The sequence below is a fragment of the Amphiura filiformis genome, chromosome 12, assembly GCF_039555335.1.
Source record: "Amphiura filiformis chromosome 12, Afil_fr2py, whole genome shotgun sequence".
In the NCBI taxonomy this organism is placed as follows: Eukaryota; Metazoa; Echinodermata; class Ophiuroidea; order Amphilepidida; family Amphiuridae; genus Amphiura; species Amphiura filiformis.
The window spans coordinates 27990556-28013706 of NC_092639.1; the positions used below are offsets into that span (position 1 = coordinate 27990556).

A 23151-nucleotide genomic window follows, 5' to 3' on the forward strand; every position below is an offset into this window, starting at 1 on the left:
TAACCTATTTGGTTCTAGTATTTTGTCACTACTGGGAATTTTTGCATTATCAAAATGCTGCAACAAAAACTGGCTTTTTTGAGATGTGGGGGAGGGGTGGCAGCAGCACCCAAGAAATGTAATTTTTATTTACAAGACTATTTGTTAAGTTTATAGGGCAGATGTACATAGATATACATGGCATAAATACATAGATTTCTCTCTGTTTGATCAATTATGGACATGCCCCTGTCTTTCTACCAAATTACATTGCTCACAGTCCCATTTCCTCCACAAATTTGCCACAAGAAATCAATCACTCTACCATTAAATTATTTAAATTTCCAAATCTAAGCATTGAACAAGAAGAAACTGAACAATTATTGTAATCATCAGTCCTGGTGAATCCAGTATATCACTGGGATTTCAAGCATGCTCATCCATAGGGACACAATTCATTAACCTCAATACATTTGTACATTTATAGAATGACCTTTGTTGTGTTGGGTACAAAAACTCATACTCCACAACTTGAAGGTCAAATTTTAAGGTATCAGTGTTGAATGAGGATGGATGAACTGTGCCACTGAAGTTGAGACCATTCTGTCTCAAAGTTGTTCTTCAGGACCCCAAATGTCACTGGTACTTTCCTGGTTTAGTTCTTAATTGTATTATTCTATATCCTTAAAGAGTGCAACAAAAAGTTGTATCTAAAATAGCTCCCTCATGTTGTTACATTATTATGTACCATATTTCGTCAAATAGTCGCCCCCCTCAAATAAACGCCCCCACCACTTTTTTCAACCAAGATGTTTCAAAAATTCCGATATTTCCATGCTATCTTGTGTAGTAAGCTTACCAAGTTGCTCACATGGTTGATAATAGCAGCAATAAATGGCGAAAATCTGCATCTGCAACCCGGAAGTGAACCAAAAAGTCGGTGTCAAAAGTTCATAGTTCGTCATTTAGCGTGACTTTTAAGCTTACCTAATGATTTTAACGGGAATTGTCATGCTAAAATGACCTCTAATAAACGCCCCCCCTTGGGAAAATGTAACGCCCCCGGGGGCGTTTATTTGACGAAATACGGTATGTCAATTGTGTAGGCCACCTTAAATTAAAATTCGTTTAAGGCTTGCCAGAAGTTGAAACCCTAAATGCATTTTTGTTTCATTTTAGTATGATTTTGGTGCCCCATTCTCCTCTGTGTTTTGGCTCAAAATACAAAAAACAAAAGGCAGCTATTTCACAGTATGCCTTATTTATACCAACAGGATGACTTAGCACTGAAGAAGTTACACATTACAGGTGGTTCAGGATGGGATGCTCAGTGCTCACCTGATTATGGATATTAATCAGTACGTCACTTTATATAATAACAAATGGCAGCTATTTCATTATGTTGCATCAACAGGATGACACATTGATGCAACATGTCAGCAGGGTGACATATAGGAACATCGAAGTATGGAACCATTAAGCGTCAATCCATCTTGAAATGGGGGGATACGCCTGAATTGCCAAAAAGTGGCTGAAAAGAGCAAAAGATCATCGATGACATCCTATAAACGAACTAGTTTAGTTCGAAGGCTGATCCCTCCCTCCCAGCCTGAAACATAATCATGAAGCTTTGATACTGTACCCTTAATTTTTAAATACACACCAAAACACAATTTTGGACCCCTCCTCCTTTTTAAAACTAGTTTTGTTTATAGGACATCATGCATCAATATTTTGGTAGGTTGCCTAACACAGGACACAGGTGGTTATGGATGAGATACAATCATTTTGTACAATGAAACATATCATGAATACAAGTTGATGCATCTCTGTCATTTTGTTCTGCTACATCAGCTAAATAAAAGTGATGCAGATGTGGGGATATGGTTTGTTGTTAAAGGAACATCAACATATCAGAAATATTCTATTAAACGAACATCGACACATCAGCGCTGTGGACTGACACTTTTCCACACTTAAAAAAGTGTATGTATAAAAATAAATTGCAGCTATTTCATGATGAACTTTGTTGCACCAACAGGATGTATGATGACTTGGCAACGAAGAAGTTGCACAGGTGGTATATGTTGGAATGCAATCATGTTATACAATGACATATCATGAATTGAAGCTGATGCAGCTATGCTTCTGTCATTTTATTCTGGCTATGGCAGCCAAATATCTTGGCAACAAAGAAGTTACACAGGTGGAATAGGTTGGAATTCCATCATGTTATACAATGACATAATGTATCATGAATTAAAGCTGATGCATCCATGCTTCCATCATTTTATTTCGCTGCAGAGGGTGCTACAGCAGAAATACAAGTGCTACATATGTGTGGATGTATCTTGCTGTTAAAGGGAGATTGTCAATGTGGACTAGCACATTTCCACATTAGTGTATGTAAAAAAACATAAATAGCAACTATTTCATGATGAACTTTGTTGCACCAACAAGATGTATGATGACTTGGCTACAAAGAAGTTTACAGGTGGTATATGTTGGAATTCAATTATGTTATACAATGATATATCATGAATTGAAGCAGATACAGCCATGCTTCAGTCATTTTATTCTGGCTACGGCAGCGAAATATCTTGGCAACGAAGAAGTTACACAGGTGGAATAGGTTGGAATTCAATCATGTTATACAATGACATAATGTATCATGAATTGAAGCTGATGCACCCACGCTTGTGTCATTTTATTTTGCTATAGTAGGGTGCTACAGCATCTAATATACAAGTGCTGCAGATGTGTGGATGTGTCTTGCTGTTAAAGGAACATTGTCATTGTGGACTGGCACATTTCCACATAAGTGTATGTAAAAAAACATAAATAGCAACTATTTCATGATGAACTTTGTTGCACCAACAGGATGTATGATGACTTGGCAACAAAGAAGTTATACAGGGGCATAGGTTGGGATCCAATTATGTTATACAATGACATATCATGAATTGAAGCTGATGCAGCTATGCTTCAGTCATTTTATTCTGGCCACGGCAGCCAAATATCTTGGCAACGAAGAAGAAGTTATACAGGCGGTATATGTTGGTATTCAATCATGTTATACAATGACATAATGTATCATGAATTGAAGCTGATGCACCCATGCTTCTGTCATTTTATTTTGCTATAGTAGGGTGCTACAGCAACTAAATACAAGTGCTGCAGATGTGTGGCTGTGTCTTGCTGTTAAAGGAACATTGTCAATATGGACTGATACTTTTCCCACTTTTATAAGTGTATGTAAAACTAAATGGCAGCTCTTCATGATGAAGGATGACTTGGCAACAAGGAAGTTATACAGGTGGTATAGGTTGGGATTCAATCATGTTATACAATGACATATCATGAACTGAAGCTGATGCAGCTATGCTTCTGTCATTTTATATTGCTACAGCAGCCAAAGATGGGCAATTTCAAAGCACTCCCATTGAATGTAACTATCACTACAGATATGGTCGATCGAATGACATAGCAGGCAAAATTTCAACCAAAGGAGGCAAAATTGCAAAATTGACCCGCTCACTTGCTTCCATACTAATTATTGGGAAAAATGTCTTTGTGTTTACAGGTGGTATATGTTGGAATTCAATCATGTTATACAATGACATAATTCATCATGAAATGAAGCTGATGCATCCATGCTTCTATCATTTTATTTTGGCTACAGCAGCCAAATATCTCGCTATTAAAAGGAGACACAAGTACGTAGGTATACGTACAAGCACGAAAGTACCAAAGTTCAGTCCCAATTGAGCTAACTTAACTGTTACAAATAAACATTGAGAACTGCAGGCTCTCAGCTGCCAAACATCTGCAAATAGTCCAAGTGGAAAACACTGAACTAGTTTGATGAATCCAGCTTGTCCCAACTGGCAATGTTTCATTCGAATAGACTCGGTACTGCTGGGTAATAGTCAATAGAAATCTGTTACAAATACGGTCATCAGGCTATACAAATTCTGCTCTGTAATCCCACAAGTTTGTATGTCTGGATGTTGCTTCAATTTGGTCAGAGACACAGTTTTGGCCAGAAACGTTTCTGAGATTTTGAAACTTTGATTAAAGGGATAATCAGTGATCACAAAATTCATCCAAATTCAGATGTTTGCATTTTTGGAGAAATTGGGCTATTCCATATGAACCATACACACCCCCTATGGAAGACATTACCTTAATCTCCCACAGAGGGGGTGTAGATTTCAAATGGAACTACCCATTCAGGCAGGGGCGGACTGGTGGTTTTAGGCGGCCGTGGCAAATTTATTAAGACCGGCCCTATTACTCAAATAGAGAGAAGCGAGCGTAGCGACTAGCGCAGGGGGGTCCAGGGGGGGTCCAGGGGTCGAAGCCCCGGACAACTAAGGGTTTTAGCTATTCTAGAGGGTCAGGAAGCCCGGATTTGACAACGATTTCTGAAGCCAAATTCCATTTGTACAGACTTGAAATATTCTTTATCCATTGTCACTCACTTGCAATAATCAAGATCAAACCAACAGTTATTCAATTTATAAGTAGTGCAGTGCATGTTTTATGTTTTGACTGATTTGCACACATATAGAATTACATCTTTGCAGAACTGTGTTATCATATCGTGAGTATATATTCAATCATTAAAAGACAAATGATAAAAATTGTTTAGGCCTACTGGGTAAAGGTTAATAGCAACTTTTTTAAACTATTGCGATTTGGTAGTTCACAGCATCTATCGAATGGTAGTGAGCTTTGGCAAAAATTGCATTGATCATTTCATAGCGAGCGTGATAAAACTCCACAGTGGCGTAGATTTGTTTTTGACATTGGGGTTGGAAAAATATTCTTGAAATAGCACCTTTTGGCGACATAAGTTTATTGTACAAATGCGCGCGAAGCGCACAGACATTTTTGGCATATTGAAGCTAAACTGGTGATGATGCAGTGGAATAAATTGACACTTTTTAGGCTAATATGGCCAAATATGAGATTGATTTGGTCAGAAACTCACATAGGCCTACAGGTGTCATCATGGGGGGGCTTGTATGGACCATCCCTTTTAAAATATTTGGGGGGGGATTTATCCCCCATCCCCGGGATCTACGCCTATGAGTTGAGACATCAAAAGGGAAAGAAATTGGTTTGAGTATTGAACTGAGTAATGTGGCTGTAAGTATTATGTAATGTAATCCCTGCATTACAAGGAGCACCCCAGCCCAGAGGTTTTCGAATGATGGTCTAGTCGTGCTAGTTTTGACAGCTGATGGTGGTCCAAAGGGCCAAAGGCCGGGAGGGGGGGGGCACTCACAAAAAATGAGTGAAGCGATGTGCGTGCAGTGCGGCCACAACCCACATTAAACCCCCATTTTTCAACTCCCTCTCACTCAATGACCACTTTTTTTATTTTTTATTTTACTGAATTACTGAACTCCTCACTCAATGACCCCCATTTTTTCTTTTCCTGTCACAATAAGACCTCCCTTTGGAAAGAATTTTTGACAAATTTCTGGTAGTCTTTCACCGTTGTTTCTCAAAAAAATCCCATTTTGATGACTTTTGAAAAACAATTATCAAAAATTTGTCAACTTTTATATTTTGACCCAAGTTTTGTCCCAGTCTCACTGAAAGAACCCCCTTTTGAGGCCTCTTTACTGAATGACCCCTTGGTTATATGGCGTGAAGCTCTCACCAAAAGACCCCTATAGCATGTATAGTTTCAAACTGTCCGCACATTCCCGTCACTTCGAAAGTCGAGTGCCTGTAGGCCTATCAGCCCCTATTTCTACAGGCCTTAGACCCTATGCAGACAAACAGCGGGCACACTGTGTAGGCCCTTATATTACTCCTCCTCCTCAATGATCCCCTTACTTTCTTCTCTTTTCCTTTCTTTCTCCTATGTCTGCCTAATACCAAATGCCCATACCGGCCCTAGCCTCATTCCGCAGCCGCAATTAAATACCAATATTCCATTGACAGCCAGCCCAATATTTTGCTGTTGGCTTAAAATTTAAAAATTTACTGTATCGCATCTAGAGTATTGGCCTTTTGCTGTGTTTACGGTCTAGAGAATTGATTCAAAAGGCCATTTGTAGGTGATGCCGCGACGGTGTACTAGTGGCCGGCCTATAATAGCTTAGTGTTAGGGGCTATACCTTAAGCCCTAGGCAGAGCCTATGTCTTGGGCCTTACGCCTTCGGCTCTCGGACCTATGCCTCAGGCCCTAGGGCCTATGACTTAAGATACTCCTTCCCCATTCTCTCACCTTTTCTGCTATTTTCCCTTTCTTTCTCCTCTTTTTCCTTTTCTCTCTTTCCCTTTTTTCTCCCCTTTTCCTTTCTTTTCCTTTTTCTTTCTTTTTCTCTTCTTTTTGAGCAACCGGCCCTGAGCGGCCCAGAACCAAGCGGCCCATGTGGCAATCGCCACAACGCCACAGTGGCCAGTCCGCCCCTGCATGATTCAGGTAACTCCATTTGAAATCCACACAGGGAGTGTGTATTTCAAATGGTGTGGTAACTCCATTTGAAATTCACACTCCCTGTGTGGAAGATTAAGGTCATGTCTTCCACAGGGGGTGTATGGATTTTAACTGGAATAGCCCATTTACACTTACATCACTTGCAGGTAGGTTATTTAAATCCTTTATGAAATAAACATGAGATGTTATGATCAAATCCACCTACAAATAATTGTTGACTGTTTATAGTAGTGCAGTTAAACAAAATATTTTGTACAGAAAATCTTTGTAAATCCCTTTAAAGAACTCTCCCAGACATTATTTGAAATGCCATCCTTTGAAATAGATCTGTTATACCACTGGGCAGCATTGGCCAGAAATGGGGTCAAGCCATGCCAAGATTGGTCTGTATCTCATAGCTTTGTGTCTAGACTGTGTTTGATTTGTCCAAAATTAAAGATGGGAAATTTTAACTACACCCCGCTCCCATCTTAATTTGGGCAATGAATCTCACACTACTGTTATGGTCAATCAGGTTTGTTCTGTATCTCACACCTTTGTGTCTAGACTTGTGTTTAATTTGTCCAAAATTAAAAGGGCAATTTCAAAAAACTCCCATTAAATGTAACTATCACTACCGTTATGGTCGATCAAGTGGCGTAGCAGGCAAAATTTCTAATGGGGGCAAAAATTGCAAAATTGACCACTCACTTGCTACCACACTATTTATTGGGATGTTTGTGTGTGTAAAAATTGGATATTTTAATGTTAAAATGGGTAAAAATTAGGTAATGGTCACAAATTTCTGTCCAATTTTTCAGCATTGGCCAGAAAATGGGGTCATGCCATGCCAAGGTTGGTCTGTATCTCATAACTTTGTGTCTAGACTTTTGTTTGATTTGTCCAAAATTAAAGACGGCCAATTTTAACTACACCCCATTCCCATCTTAATTTGGTCAATCAGGTTTGTTCTGTATCTCACACCTTTGTGTCTAGACTGGTGTTTGATTTGTCAAAAATTAAAGACGATAAATTTTAACTACACCCGCTCCCATCTTAGGCCCGGTCCACACGAGTGTGTTTTTTCCCGTCGATTACGATTGTGTCATAATCGTATTATAATATTAGTACCGTGTGTCCGCTCAATGTCGTTGGCATACTACAATCGTGTCATCATTCGCGAATGGTGAAAATTTCCATCATTGGGCCGGTTTCTAGCATGATCGTGTTGTAATTAATGATGAAAATTACCTGTGTGTACGCATTTTGTCATTGTATTTATGTATACTCAATGGGCTTTGTAATCAGCGTAGCGTGAATTTATTACGACATGATGACGAGGTGCTGACCATGTGGACGCTCTCGTCATTTATGTATCATAATCGGGTAATTACGACACAATGACGAAAATATACGAGTGTGGACTGGGTCTTAATTTGGGCAATGAATCTTACACTACTGTTATGGTCAATCAGGGTTGTTCTGTATCTCACACCTTTGTGTCTAGACTTGTGTTTAATTTGTCCAAAATTAAAAAGAGTCTTTAAAGATGGGCAATTTCAAAGCACTCCCATTAAATGTAACTATCACTACTCAAGTGGCGCAGCAGGCAAAAGTTTCATTAACCCTAACCCTACCCAGAGAAGATATTGTGCACAATATCTTCTCTGGGTAGGGTTAATAAGGGTTAATGAAACATTTTGTAAGAAATTGAATTTTGGGAGAGTTAAGGGGTGGGGTATGAACGTTTGGACAGTATTTATTGTGGGACATTAGAGAACATCAGACATATCGAATTGCATTCTGAATACGAAGAATGTCCTTCTGATATCAAATAATTTTGATTTTTTGAAATTCACAATGTAATACACATTTTATGGCAAATCATTAAAATTTGTGATATTTTTGATATTTAACAGTACTCGAAGTAAACTTTATAAATCTGATGATTTATACTTGAAGTGTATGTAGGTGGGATGAAAAGCCGACGATCAATCGAAAATTTTAACTTTTCGTATTGAAGATATGGATTTTTTTCCAAAACACCAAAAAAAATTAGGTCTTTTGGGGAAAAATCCATATCTTCAATATGAAAGGTCAGAATTTTCAATTGATTGTTGGCTTTTCCTCCCAGCTACACACTTTAAGAATATATCATTAGATTTATAAAATTTACTTCGAGGACTGTTATATATCAAAAATGTGAAAAATATCAAATTTTAATAATTTGTCATAAAATTTGTATTATATCGTGATTTTCAAAAATGAAAATTATTTGATATCAGAAAGACATTCTCGTGATTCAGAATGCAATTCGATATGTCTGATATGCTCTCATGTGCCACAAAAAAATACTGTCGAAATGCTTAAAATGCTATTTCCAGATCCCTTAAGATAGTTAATTCACTTTTAAAAGTCTAAGTCATCTGGTGTTGTATCACCTTTTTCAACATTGTGGCAAATGTCATATTTTGCAGGTTGAGAAACACAAAGCCTGAACTCACCATGACCAGCTCTCACAAAATGAGCATAAAGTTGACAAAATATTTTTCTAAGATATTCCAGATTTGAAATCCTTATTTTATACCCTTTAAAATCATACCAAACACATTAGGATGCTTCCTTGCATAAATTTGGTCGTCAAAAATCAATATTTCCGCCACAATGTCTTTTGTTTTCTATTAAATGTTGTCATGATTAATGGACTGTAACTGTAGTGCCCTGGCGACTTTATGCTCATTTTGTGGGAGCATGTGATTGTGAGTTGAGGCTTTCTGGCTCTCAACCCTGCAGAACAAATATATCTTTTGATACATCTTCACACTTGCATTATTGACACTTTCATTTACAGGAAGAGAATTTTTGATGAGTGAAGAAATTGAGTTAACATTTAGCAGCGAGGAAGTCACCTCATGATTGGAGTAACTTTATTATTTTCACTTGCAGTTCCTCGTTAACTTCCCATTTATCTATATCCTCCATTCATAGTGCTCTAGATACCTTTCCTTTATTTTCTACTTATCAGGGCAAGATTAATGCATTGCTATCAACCTATCTGTTACAGGTGAAGCTCATTACTAGTATCCTAAATTTCAAAATCTATACCTTGAGAAACTCTGTACCGAAACTAGACCTTTTGGTTCTCAAGTGAATTTATTAATTTTAAGTAGATTTTACATGTATATGGTATATGATAATTTGTGCTATTTTCCAATAATATTGGTAAACTAAAAACGGTCCATCAAGCAGGACATGGACAATTCCATATGCAGATTGCAAGGAGAATGAACAAGAAACAGGGTCAAAACATTACAAATTGCTCTATATCTTACCCATTGTGTCCAGACCTTAACAGTAATAGGTTACATTTATCTAAATGTAATGAAAACACAAGACTTTTCAAACCGGCTTGATCTATTATAGATGTGAGCTATCACCAGCGAGTTTATCCCCGAGATTTTGCTACAATTTAAACGAGACCTTTTACCTTTAAATAAGGTACATAATTGGCATATTGATCCACTCTTTCTTTTGTCACAATAGACATTGCCTAGAGAGTTTTAAAGGAACGTTCAGCAATTTTGAGTTTTAAATGTTTCAACACTTCTTATAAGGTTAAATTTGAGGGAAATCATTTAAGCATGCCACATGGATCGGGTTGTCAGTTATATTTCAACCCCCCCCCCACCCCACAGTCCCGCCACTGAACATAACCCCAACTCTAATTTTAACATAAATTGCCGAAACTATAACTTTAGCCCTTTTCGGAATAATGACCCTCTTGAACTAATAGGCTAGATGTCCCCGCCTGACCCCCTCAACCCTAGCTTACTCATTCGCTCGCTCACATTCAATTAAGTATCAAAATGGACAAAAACAAATTCAAAATGTGTTTGAAGCACCTTTTTGTGTCGCCGCATGCTAAATCGGTAATCTGTACACCCTTTCACGTACAACTTTGAATTTTTTTCAAACATTCTCCTTGTGCTTAAATATATAGATCAACTTTACCATCCCTCTCTCCCTCATCATAAAACACTGATCTTGGAGAGCCCTCTAGTCATCTCTTCCTCACATATGACCACATTCTATCAGGAAGAGGAAACCATCTGTCCCTCCTCATACATCTATAATTTCCAAAACCTGAAACACTACAAAAACATACTCCATTTTCATATGGTCCAGATCAGATGAAACAAACATGCATGGTAATGAAACAAGTTGAAATCTTTTTAAACATTCTCCTTGTGTTTATATATAGATCACCAGTTTACAACCCCTCTGCCCCTCATTGTAAAATGCCAAATTTTGAAGAGCCTCTCATCATTTGCTTCCTCACATATGACCACATTCTATCAGGAAGAGGAAACCATCTGTCCCTCCTCATACATCTATGATTTCCATAACAAAACCTGAAACACTACAAAAACATACTCCCTCTGGCCTCCTCATATGGTCCAGATCAGATGAAACAAACACTGTAATAATCGGGGGTAAAAACAAGTTGGAATCTTTTTAAACATTTTCATTGTGTTTAAATAATAGATCATCAACTTTACCACCCATCTCTCCATCATCATAAAACCCCATATCTTAAAGAGACCTCTAGTAATCTCTTCCTCACATCTGACCACATTCTATCAGGAAGAGGAAATCATCTGTCCCTCCTCATACATCTCTAATTTCCGAAACAAAACCTGAAACACTGCAAAAACATACTCCCTCTGCCTCTGGCCTCCTCATTTGGTCCAGGTAAAATAAAACAAACATGGTAATGATACAAGTTGGAATCTTTTAAAACATTCTCCTTATGTTTAAATATTATAGATCAACTTTACCACCCCTCTCTCCCTCATCATAAAACACCATATCTTGGCGAGCCCTCTATCCAACTCCTCCTCACATCTGACCACATTCTATCAGGAAGAGGAAACCATCTGTCCCTCCTCATACATCTATGATTTCCATAACAAAACCTGAAATGCTGCAAAAACATACTCCTCCTTACTGGTGGAGATATATCCATACAATAAATCTAAAGTGAAATAATATGGAATGGTTCGGATTAAATAAAACAAAATGCAAATATAGTCAAATCATCATGCTCAATGCATTTTTTGCCCATCAATATATACATTCTATACTTCATAGCATCAACAAAGTAAATTGCCTATAAAAATGAATGATTATACAGTAGTTCCTGATTGTGAAATTTTGGCTGGTCTGGTTTCGGACCGGTTTCAATCCAAAACAACCCCATCATCATCTGGATAGCCTTCATATCTATATTCAATAAAAATGTTCACCTGTCATGAATATAAACAATACCACAGCCCTCACTGGCATACACTAGCCCAGTTTCTTTATTATATTGTTAAGTCCGCTAGAAAAATCCACTCAATAACGTATAGGACTCTGGATTTCTCATTTTGGCTGACAGAAATGTGATGCAATCAGGCAAAATGAGTTTCTCACTGCCAAAATCAATTTTTCACTATTTCATTAAATTTCATCCCTAAATTTAAATGTTACAAAAAGGTGAAAGCACTGCTATAATTGGATAAACAGTTCATGAGATATGACAATTTGTATGTTGATGATAACTAGAAAATATGAAAGAAGTTGCACACTTCGTTTGTAAGCTTCTCGTAATTATTTTGACCGACATGCGAGTTATTTAACTTGATAGAATCAAATATATTTAGAGGTACAGCTTTCAATCATTCAGCATTGCATTACTACCTTGATTTCAAAGTCTTGGTCAACTCACTATAGACCACAAGAGCCTCATCCCAATGGTATAGTCCAATAACCTCAATTACATAATCATAGTGCAAAATTTGACCTCAAGTTGCAGAGTATGAGTTTTTGTACCCAAATCTTCAAAGGTCATTCAATGAATGTACAAATGTATCAGGGTTTAAGAATGTTCCCCTGATAGATGAGTATGTTGTGGATCCTAGTGACTGACATGAGGCACACAGAAATAGGAGGATGATAAAGAGGCATTGCTTACGGTTTTTAGACAAAATACAAACAACTTTCTTAATATGAAAAGAATTAAATAATCATGGCTTTGCAATATATATCACAATCTTAAAATCTCAACCAACTGACAGGAGGCACATACACTATGGACTACAATGGCCTCATCCCAATAACATAGTTCAATAACCTCAATCAAACAATCATAGTACACAATTTGGCCTCAAGTTGCAGAGTATGAGATTTTGTACCCAAATTTCCAAAGGTCATTCAATGTATGTGCAACTGTATTGAGGTTAAAGAAATGTGCCCTGATAGATGAGCATGTTGTGAATCCTAGTGATAGCAATAGGAGGAGTGATATGAGGTCTTGTTTACCATTTCATACGAAATTTTCTTAACATGAGAAGAAATAAACAGTTTTGCGTTTCATGATTTGAAAATCTCAACCAACTGACAAGAGGCACATAGAAATAGAAGGAATAATATGAGGGATTGCTTACACACAAAATGCAAATAACTTTCTTAGAATGGTAAGAAAATATAATGAAACCAGATTTTGTGATTTCAAAATCTCAGTCAAGTAAAATGAGGCACATAGGAGTAGAAAGAATAATACAAGATATTGTTTACTATTTCACACAAAATGCAAACACTTTTCGGTTTATGGGTATCACACAAAATGCAAACATTTTTCGGTTTATGCGTATCTCTTGTTGGAGGTGAAATTGTACAAAACAATGTACGCATACTGAGATGTTGATGCAGCTAACAGGGTTGCCAAAACATTTCAGCCCGAATCGCGGGTCAAATAATCGAAAGTCGCCCAATTTTTCTCTTTACCATTGGCTTCTATGGGACAGAAAACCATCGGAAGTCGCAGGAGCCAATGTTGAAAAGTCGCCCAATTTTTTCTTAACCATTAGTTTCTATGGGACAGGAAATTGTCAAAGTCACATGAAAAATCTTCAAAAGTCACCCAATTGGGCTACCAAGTCGCGGGTTTGGCAACCCTGACAGCTAATGCACGAGCCCAACATTTCATACACAAGAAAAAATCCTGTGATTTTTGCTACAGGATTTTTGCTAGTTTTATCACAAAATTTTCAATAAAATTTTGGAAAATGTGAGCAAATATACGGTAAATGCTAACATTGTCTTTCCCAGTTTCCCAGCAACATCAATTTTATCCTATAATGTGATTGACTAGAGCTTTGAACATGTTTTGAAATAAAACAAATGTTAAAACAGGTTGGTTTTTACTATATATTTGTTTCCCGGCGCAAATGTGCCGAAGTTTTGTCTTCTGAATAGAGCTAAAATTGAATGCTTTACAAATTGAAGGGAAAAAACAAATTTAGCACATTTTGCAATCTCACTCTATAAGTCCATTGATATTTTGCCCAAATGATTATGAACAAAAAAATAATCAAAAAATAATTTATATTTAGCCTTCTTTATGTAGGCCACATCATTAAAATCCATTTTATTCCATTAATAAACCTAAACATGTAGTTTTTCAGTACACATATTGTTTTAAAGATTTTCCAATATGACCTATTTTTTCACTAACTCGTATTTGAACATAAGCATATGTGTCCTGAGGCATATGTTAAATAAAATCTTTAAAAATAAATTAAATAAAAATCTACATCATTGCATCCACAAATATTGCATATATTCAGCCTCAAAAGCAAGTTAGTTGGCTTATTATTTTAGCATTCCAATTATACCATACGCCACCAAAAATGAAATATTTAAGTATTTTGATTATGAAATTGACACTTCAGTCAACCAGTTAATATCAAAATAGGTTAATTCAACCACTAATAATTGTATCATAAAATCTCATTATAAGTTATTTGGATATACTTAAACTGCTGTAAACAAAATATGCCTGAAAGCTGGTATTAAAGCAGGTGAAAGTGCTGATTTTATTTTGACTGTCTAAATAATGTGAATTGTATAATGTGTGCTGATTCTGTCATTGAAAAACAAATTTGTAAAACTTAAAACTGTCAGAATATTATACAGGGTGTCTGCGATATAACTGCACTACTGATTTTGTAAGTACTTTTAAAGCCAGAGCATTGCATAGTTAATGTTATTGAATAACAAAACTACTTAAGTACTATCACATATTTTTATGCTATTTGCCAATCTTCCCCTTAATTTTTTAACTGATGTCAGGCACGTAAACTGGGAGGAGTGCCCCTCCCCCAATTTTCAAAAGGTCCTTTTTTCCCAAAAGTAAAACAGATCCCATTTGTGAGTTTAAAAATATTTTAGGGGAAAGGTCCACTTTTCACAAAATTGCCCCCCCCCCCCTGAAAAAGGTCCACTTTTCCAAAAATCCTGCGTTCAGGCTTAATCACAGCTAGCATCAACCTAATTATTTGTGCCTAAATAGGAATACGAGAGGCACTTTTCATGGGTCACATGAATACAAGAATATTTTGATTTCTTCACACATTTCTGGTAGTACAGTTCTTTCAGAGACACACATTAAGATTTAACAACATTATACAGTTGTTACAGAGACACCCTGTATTAGTGTATGTACTATAAAACAAATCAACAGGAATTCAGAGATTTGTAGATATGGTTTAACATATTTCTATGTCATTGTTTTGACATGTTAAAACATACTTAATCATTTGTCAACATCTTAATTTTATACTTTAATAATAAAATATGCAGTTTACTATTTTATTTTAGTGTACACAATCCATTCTTTACCAATAACCCAATTGTGTCTCAGTGTGTAGCTAATATTTAATCCGACATATTTTAGACAGGATGGCTAATATTTTTAATTTGACATTTAAGAATGTGTCTTGCCAAGCACTTCAGAATTGAGACAAATAGACTAGTATGCAGACAAAATGACATGAAAATGACTATTTCTTAGCCTTGATTTTATTACTTCTACTCATCAAATATGCAATTAAAGGTTAATAAAGGAGGTATAGAAGGTTTTTTTTTTGATAAGCCATTTTAAATTGGATGAGATAAAAAAACAAGATTTTGGAGGGTGCACTTAATGTTACATGCATTTTGATTTTGCAGAAAAATGTTAAGGATTCGGTCATTTTTGACATTTAACAGTCCTCAAAGTGGCACTACATGTATGTGTATAAATAGATGTAAAAACTCAATTATTGTTTTATTTTAGCTTTTGGCACAAAATATATCGGCAAACCATTTTTGTCCTATTTGTCCTTATGCTTAACAATTCAATATGGCCGATTTCAATACAGATAGAAATGGAGCACAGTGCATATTTCACCTCTTCCCTACTTATTTTCTTTGGTAAGAATATGTAGGTTGCACTAAAAAACAAATCAATTTTGTGCTCTAGGCTCATTAACTGGACTTCCATCTACCAGAGTGAGCCTTTGATCAAACTATTCTGATGAACACCAAGGAGCAAATTTACTCCTGAAGTAAATTAAAGGGACATTAAGCGCAAAAAATTGACCTGTGTGGGATAGTGTAGTTTGGGATTGATGCATCTCTAATCATTGCTTGACGGCGAAACTGATAAAATGTCATCATAATTTGCTTATTCCCATCGAAAAAAGTCATCACTTTTCAGCGATAAACATAGTTACTTTAAACAAGTAAACCTACACATTTGTTTCTCAACCGCATTAGCTCAGTTGGTAAAGCGACGAACTTTGGTACCATTTCATGTTTTCAAAAGCGCTCGATAGTAAGCACATATGCTAACTATCAAGTTTTTACGGTATATGTGCTAACATACCCTGCTAGTTGCTAAGCCGAAAGATGTGTGTTAGAGACTAAATATGACATGTTACATGAAAATGTAATTTCTCTACAAGTTAGCTGCATGATGACCCGACTTTGCAATTTCCACCCGAGAAATTGCCTACCCTGGAAATCTCACCCAGTACGGGGGAGTACACCACTGACAAAAAAATGTGCTAGCTGCAACCATCATCACATGCATTTAGAAGACAGCTTGTATCTCAAAATTCAGAGAAATTCTCCACTCATACAACCCAAAGTCTACATCAATAACAGGACTTCCTTCTTCACACTAGAAATATAATAAAGCGTCTTTGAATAGAACTGAAATAGTTTTGTTACCTTCTTGGCTCTGTGAGCATAGCGACTCCTTCACTTCCTCCCCGCCATTATCGATGCATGTGATGGTGCGAAAACGTTGGCCTAGTTCACACGTGTCATTTCTGGCTGACATCTGTATTGAAAGAGGGGAAAAAACAAATTGTTTGAAGACTGTGTGATTATACAATGCTCAGAAATTTACAAGTTGTATTCAAATGATAAAATTCTGTCAGAAAGGAAACTAATTTGCTATTTTGGTGAGATAATTTTTTGAAGAAAAGTGCTAACAAGTAAACAGGTGGCATTACAAGTGAATTGGGCTATTCCAGTTGATATCCACACTATCCTTGTGGAAGATTTTGGAAATATCTTCCACAGGGGGAGTATGTTTTCTAAATGTAATTTTGGTCAGGGTTATTCATTTTGAAATCCATACACTGTACTCCATCTGTATTATGGCTTTACCTATATCTTCCACAACTGGAGTGAGTATTTCAAATGGAAGTTACCCAATTTGTCTATTCTAATCAAAACTCATACTCCCTCCGTGGAACACTTAAGCTAAATCTTCCACAGGGGTAGTGTGGATCAGGGGTGCAAATTGTGATTTCTTCCTCAGGAGCAAAGTTTTAAGGCTCAAGGCCATACCATGCATAAAGTAGCTTTATTCTGCACTTCAAAAGATGAGAATGTTAACATAGCGTGTATTTTTAGAGCAACTGTATGTTAGGTCGTAGAGCTTCCAAAAAAGGCTTTACGATGACAATGTTCGTGGTATTTTAAACTAGTTTGGGGTTAATTTTGGTCGGACAGAGGCTCCTTTCCCCTTTTATTTTCCTTTACCCACATTCCTCTTTCATTTTTTGTCAGAGGAGCACAACTTGTTTTATGGTTCTTCTTTTTAAATTTCCTCAATATTTTCCAGTTTGTCCTCTTCTCAGTGGCATTAGTATTGATACACTGAATTCCTTCATGACTTTTGTTCCCATAAAATCCTTATTGCTGCCTCTCTATAAATTTCCTCAGATGTGATTGCCGGCTCTCTAAATGTCTTCAAATAATGAGCCCTGTTTCCACCTGTTTCCACCTGTCTTCATCCAACTTCTTTTTTTCCTGTTAAATTACATTGAATACCTCCTATGGTGATGAATTGTAAATTTCCTCATATTATCCCATTTCCATATTCTAACACCAACACCTTCCTCTTTTTTGCTCTTATTTCTTGGAACAATAGTGTGAATTCCTCCAAATTTTGCACAACCAGTGTCTTTAAAGATTTCCTCTTCCATTCAGTAGCTTCACTTCCTCACAGCCCTCCCCTTTTATCTTGTACCTCACTCTTCTTCATTTTCCCTCCTCTTTTCCCTCTTCCTCATCTCTTTTCTTTTCTTCTCTCTCCCTCCTTTTTTCTTTTTTTTTTTCTTCCCATGGCATTATTTCCTCAATTTTGACTCTCATTTCCTAGGAGCGCCTATTGCAGCAAATCAGGACCTCACTTAGTATTTGCACACACACAAACTATTTTTAAATAGCAAAATAAACTGACAAATTTTATAACCAATTAAATTTACTAATATACTGACAAATAAACTGACAAATTTTATAACCAATTAATTTACTAATATACATAAATATATCTACTAATATCCCCAAAACAGACAAACAATCTGGCGATTTGCAGATCATAAGCGTCGCCTGCTTTCACGGTCTCCATATTGATTGCATTATACTTGTTTCATATTATTTGTCTTACAAATTCTATATTTAACCTAATAAAATTCAGGAAAGCACCATCAATTGCTAACTTAAAATCCATTCTTATATCCATACAGACAGAACTTTGACTGGATAAGTGTCCCTGCCAGTGACGGCGCTACAGGGGGGGCATTTTCCCCAAATATTTTTCTTGCCCCCAGTTTTGAGGCAAACCCCCAAATTACGTAAACTTCTGCTTTTTGCAGCAATTTTGCGCAAAATTTGTCGATTTTGTCCCCTCCCCAATGCCCCCTTCCCCCCGAAAAAATTTCCTGGTACCGCCACTGGTCCCCGCAAACATTCATTCAGCAGACACAAAAACAACTATACCGTAAAAACTTTGAGAGTTTTCATATGTGCTTACTATCAAGCGCTTTTGAAAACATGAAATTGTACCGAAGTCCGGCGCTTTACCAACTGAGCTAATGGGCTTGAGACACACTTTTGCAGGTTTACTTGTTCATATATAACTATGTGTATCAATGATTTGCTCAAAACCCTTTACACTTTTGTGGATGGGGCTCTTCATGTTTGCATGTTTTAAAAGTGCTCGATAGTAAGCACATATGATAACTATCGAATTTTTACGGTAGTATAGCAAAAACACTAATTAGAACGTGATAGTTTCCACATAGGAAAGTATTAATACTGCGAAAGAAAGAGACAAACCATGCACACATATTTTCCTATCAACTCATTTATGCTTATCTCACCTGAGATGAGTTTTGGCATCATAGGAAACATTAGCCCAATTAAGTCGGACACATTAGCATTTTGTTTGTACATGGGAATTATCGACCTAATTATTTAGTGACCCAATATCAGTAAAAGAGGCACTTGTTGTGGGTAGTGATTCTACACGAATACAGGATTATTTTGATTTATTCAGTACATATTAAGCAGGCAAGTTAGCTCAATCGATAAGGCATTCGACTATGATGCGAGTGGTTAGTGCGTTCTTGTGTGAACAAATTTTTTTTTTTTTTTAATGATTTAGCTTGAAATTAGCATGAAATTCCCCTGGATAAGGAACCTACTAAAACTGCATGCTAATTGTCTTGTTGTAACCTGTACGAAACTAGGGAACTGATCCTGGGTGCGATGGTCAATTGTGGATTGTCTAGGGTGTGCACTTCTTAGCTGCAAGTCCCTGTGTTGTTGTTTGATGGTTTATGGATGATGTGGGGCCGTAGTGGTCAGCGACAACCTGTAAAGTGTGCTGAGGCTTGTGGATCAACGTCTATGCATTGTGCCTGTGCGTAGCACACTATAAATCACTGCGCTTTTTTTTACATGTACCCCTATCATCAAGGAGCATTTTCAAACAATCAACTTATCTAGGCTTATCTCACCTGAGGTATGTTTCTTGTGTAGGAAACATTAACCCAATTACGTCAGACACATTAACACTGTTTTGTTTTTAGATTGGCACAAGAATTATCGACCCAATTATTTTGTGTGAGTAATGTCAGGTCAAGACGTTGTATTCTGCCATACATGTTTTTGCTACTGGTACAATGTACATAACCCAGTTCTACCTGCCGTGTAGGGGTAGTGGAGGTACATTTACGTGCTGGTCACCCCACCATGGTTAGATGCACATACCTTGGGGTTATTGCAAAAGCATCCTCGTAGTGATCCCTGGCAGATTTTTTTATCTGTACAATTCTGCAACCCAGTACTAGCACTAACTCCATGCCTAGTACTCCAATGATACACCGCTCACGCCCTAAAGCACGAGCTCCGCGCTAGCAATTGGGGCACTTTTTACTTTGGGGTGTTAACCCCAAATTATCTGGTTTCAACCCCCTAAACCCCTTGAAGAAATGGCAAACCCCTACCCCACCTTAATAGTGTAAAATTGAAAAATTAGCTTGGTAAACACAAAATTTACCTTTATTTCGGGGTAAAATAGTATAAAATTGAAAATTGGCCAGTTAAGTGTCCGGATACTTTTTGCGCACATTATACATAATAATAATCAGTACCCCTATAGGAGCATTTTTCAATCCATCAACATATCTAGGCTTCTCACCTGAGGTGAGATTGTTACATCATAGGAAACATTAACCCAATTACATCAGACACATTTGTTCTTAGATTGGCAAAAGAATTATCGACCTAATTATTTTGTGACCCAGTATGAGCAGGAGGGGCATTTTTTGTGGATAGTAACACTGGTGATTCTACATTAATACAGCTTTCATCTTATGTCTAAATCTCAATTTAGATGGAGGGGATGAGGCTGTTAATCGAGTCACACACCTTTACGAGAAAATTGATGTAACAACACAAAGAAAATTGATACTTTAATGGAAAAATAAATAATTCACATCATTTGTGTAATATTCATGCATTTGGTAATTTTAAGATGAAAATGAAAATGAATCATGGAAACATGCTTAGAAAATAGTGGTGGTAGACAATTGAACATACACTCTAAGAAATAAAGGTTCTAAATAGAACCTTTTTACAACCTTTATTTCTTAGCGTGTATTGTTTACTCCTTAAGCAAGTTCATAATAAATAATTCATCCACGTGTCTGTTAGCTAAGCACTCCATCATTTGGTTATCATCTTTAAGAGAGCTAGCTGGCTTCTAGTTATTTATTTAATGCAATTGCCTTCTATCTTTTATTTGGCTCATCCGCAGATAAATATTTTAATAAGTCAGTCATATATATATGCCGACCATCCAGGGTGATCCCTTTGCCGTCAAGGGTTCCAAATTCTGCAGGGATTACGATGCAAATTTGACTTCATTTTAGACAGTTTTCACTGGCAAATCATCAGGTTTGTTTCTTTCAAAATACAAAGTGAGAAAACAAGTTAAATCAATATCTTTGAAAGCAAAAGTTTGGAGAACAGCGTTGCATAATCATGATAATACTTCAACAAGGGAAATATCACTAAGTGGAATACAATCAGCAAATATTACTCAAATGTTATTTTTAACTCATATTCAGATAAAATCTGAATCTCTGCATTTGTTGACACCTAATGACCTTTATTGATATCTGAATGAAACCAAACAAGGAAATCAATTTCCTGCATGCCTAGTAATAATAGTCAATGGACAGATACACCATTGTTTTTAGTCCTGATCCGGACTGTCAGTAATTCAAGGTGTTAGTGGCCTTTTCTTTGACAAATTCACCACAATCTAAACCGACAAGTTTCTCTTCTTTGGGAGACTTTTGCAGATAAAATGGATGATTTTGTAACTTTTTCAGGGTCTATGCTTTAACAGTGTAACTTCCTAGCAAACACAAAATACTTTAACAGTGTAACTTCCTAGCAAACACAAACCATTTTCGCCACAGGTTAGAAAAGGTTGCCAGAAAATGTCGGTTTAAATATCGGGTTATATAAAAGGTATATATAAAAGCTTATAAAGGGTATAAAACATTCAAACACATTTTTTTATATCTTTCTGCAAATATTCTAACATAATATTATTTAAATTTTGACCAAATATTTGGCAAACAATTTTTGCAAAAAGTATTTTACAATAACATTTTGAAAATATTAAAAAAATATTTGTGTAGTGTGTTTTCATACAAAACGTTTTAAAACGTTTACAAGACCTTCATATAACCCGACATTTAATGTTATTAAAATGTTTATACCAAAACCAAAAACCCAAAAAATAAGCTGTTTAAAATGTTTTTAAAATGTTTTGTGCTTGCTGGGTTTGTCCCACACATTATAGTGTCTAACTATGGGACAAGATAAGGAAACATAACAGGAAGGTGTTGATAATGATATTAAGGCCTGTATGATTGCATGTTACAGCACTCATCATTCTTTAGGTGTTTTCTATATAATTGGCCAAATTTATGTTTTCAGCAAAAGCCTGGCTATAGGAAATCAGTATATTCCTGTTTACACAGGGAATATATTAAAGCTTATGTGCTTTGCCACCCCTAGCAGAAATTCTATACAGCAAGAAGTGTATCAAAAGTGTATCAAAGTGTATTAAAACTGTATCAAACAGCAATTTAATACAGTTTTGATATACAAAGGGTGTATTGAAAATGTATCAACTGAAAATATAAGGTATCAAAACTGTATCAAATACCACCTAACTGTATCAAAAATGTATCAAAAGTGTATCAAATTTGAACTTAGTTCATTTTGGCCATGCTTGTGGTGTATCAAAAGTGTATCAAATTGAACTTTGCAGTTTTTTAGTGTATGTAAAGTGTATCAAAGTGAACTTTTTGGTGCTAGATGTATATCAAAAGTGTATCAAATTGGACTTAGTCAAATTCTGGCTGCATACAGTGTATCAAAAGTGTATTAAATTGGACTTTGCCTGTTTTTTAGTGTATGTAAAGTGTATCAAATTGAACTTAGTTAATTTTTGGTGTCTAGAGGTATATCAAAAGTGTATCAAATTGGACTTAGTCAAATTCTGGCTGCATACAGTGTATCAAAAGTGTATTAAATTGGACTTTGCCTGTTTTTAGTGTATCAAAAGCGTATTAAATTGGACTTAGTTTATTTTGGGTGGCTAGAGGTATATCAAAAGTGTATCAAATTGGGCTTTCATAAACTGACCTTTTGTAGTGTATCAAAACTGTATCAATAACTGATCACATGTCTAGATAATGACTCATCATTTTCAAATTTGCCCATGTGGCATGTATGCAGTTAACACCAGGATTTGCATTTGGAAATGTACTGTATTTTAGAGCAAATTATGGTGTTTTATTTATCATGATGAAGATACAAACATGCTTGTAGACTGCACATTAGGTTACAATGTAGTTGTAATCAGGGACTGTGATTAAAGAGGAAATATCTGACTTTGTTCTGATAAGGTAAGCTTACTATATATTATATATAGGGCCTCAATGTATATGTATTAAGCATGAATATAGCACATGCCTGTATAG

The 23151-nt window shown here is 36.2% G+C and overlaps 1 protein-coding gene across 1 annotated transcript in view; it reads right to left on the reverse strand.

Annotated features, from left to right (window-relative positions):
* LOC140166742 (thrombospondin type-1 domain-containing protein 7A-like) overlaps positions 1–23151 on the reverse strand; it is a 283222-nt gene that overhangs the window by 154334 nt on the left and 105737 nt on the right. Inside the window, exon 3 of the mRNA XM_072190238.1 lies at positions 16517–16628. Within this exon, the coding sequence (XP_072046339.1) occupies positions 16517–16628 (112 nt within the window). The remainder of the gene's footprint in view (positions 1–16516; positions 16629–23151) is intronic.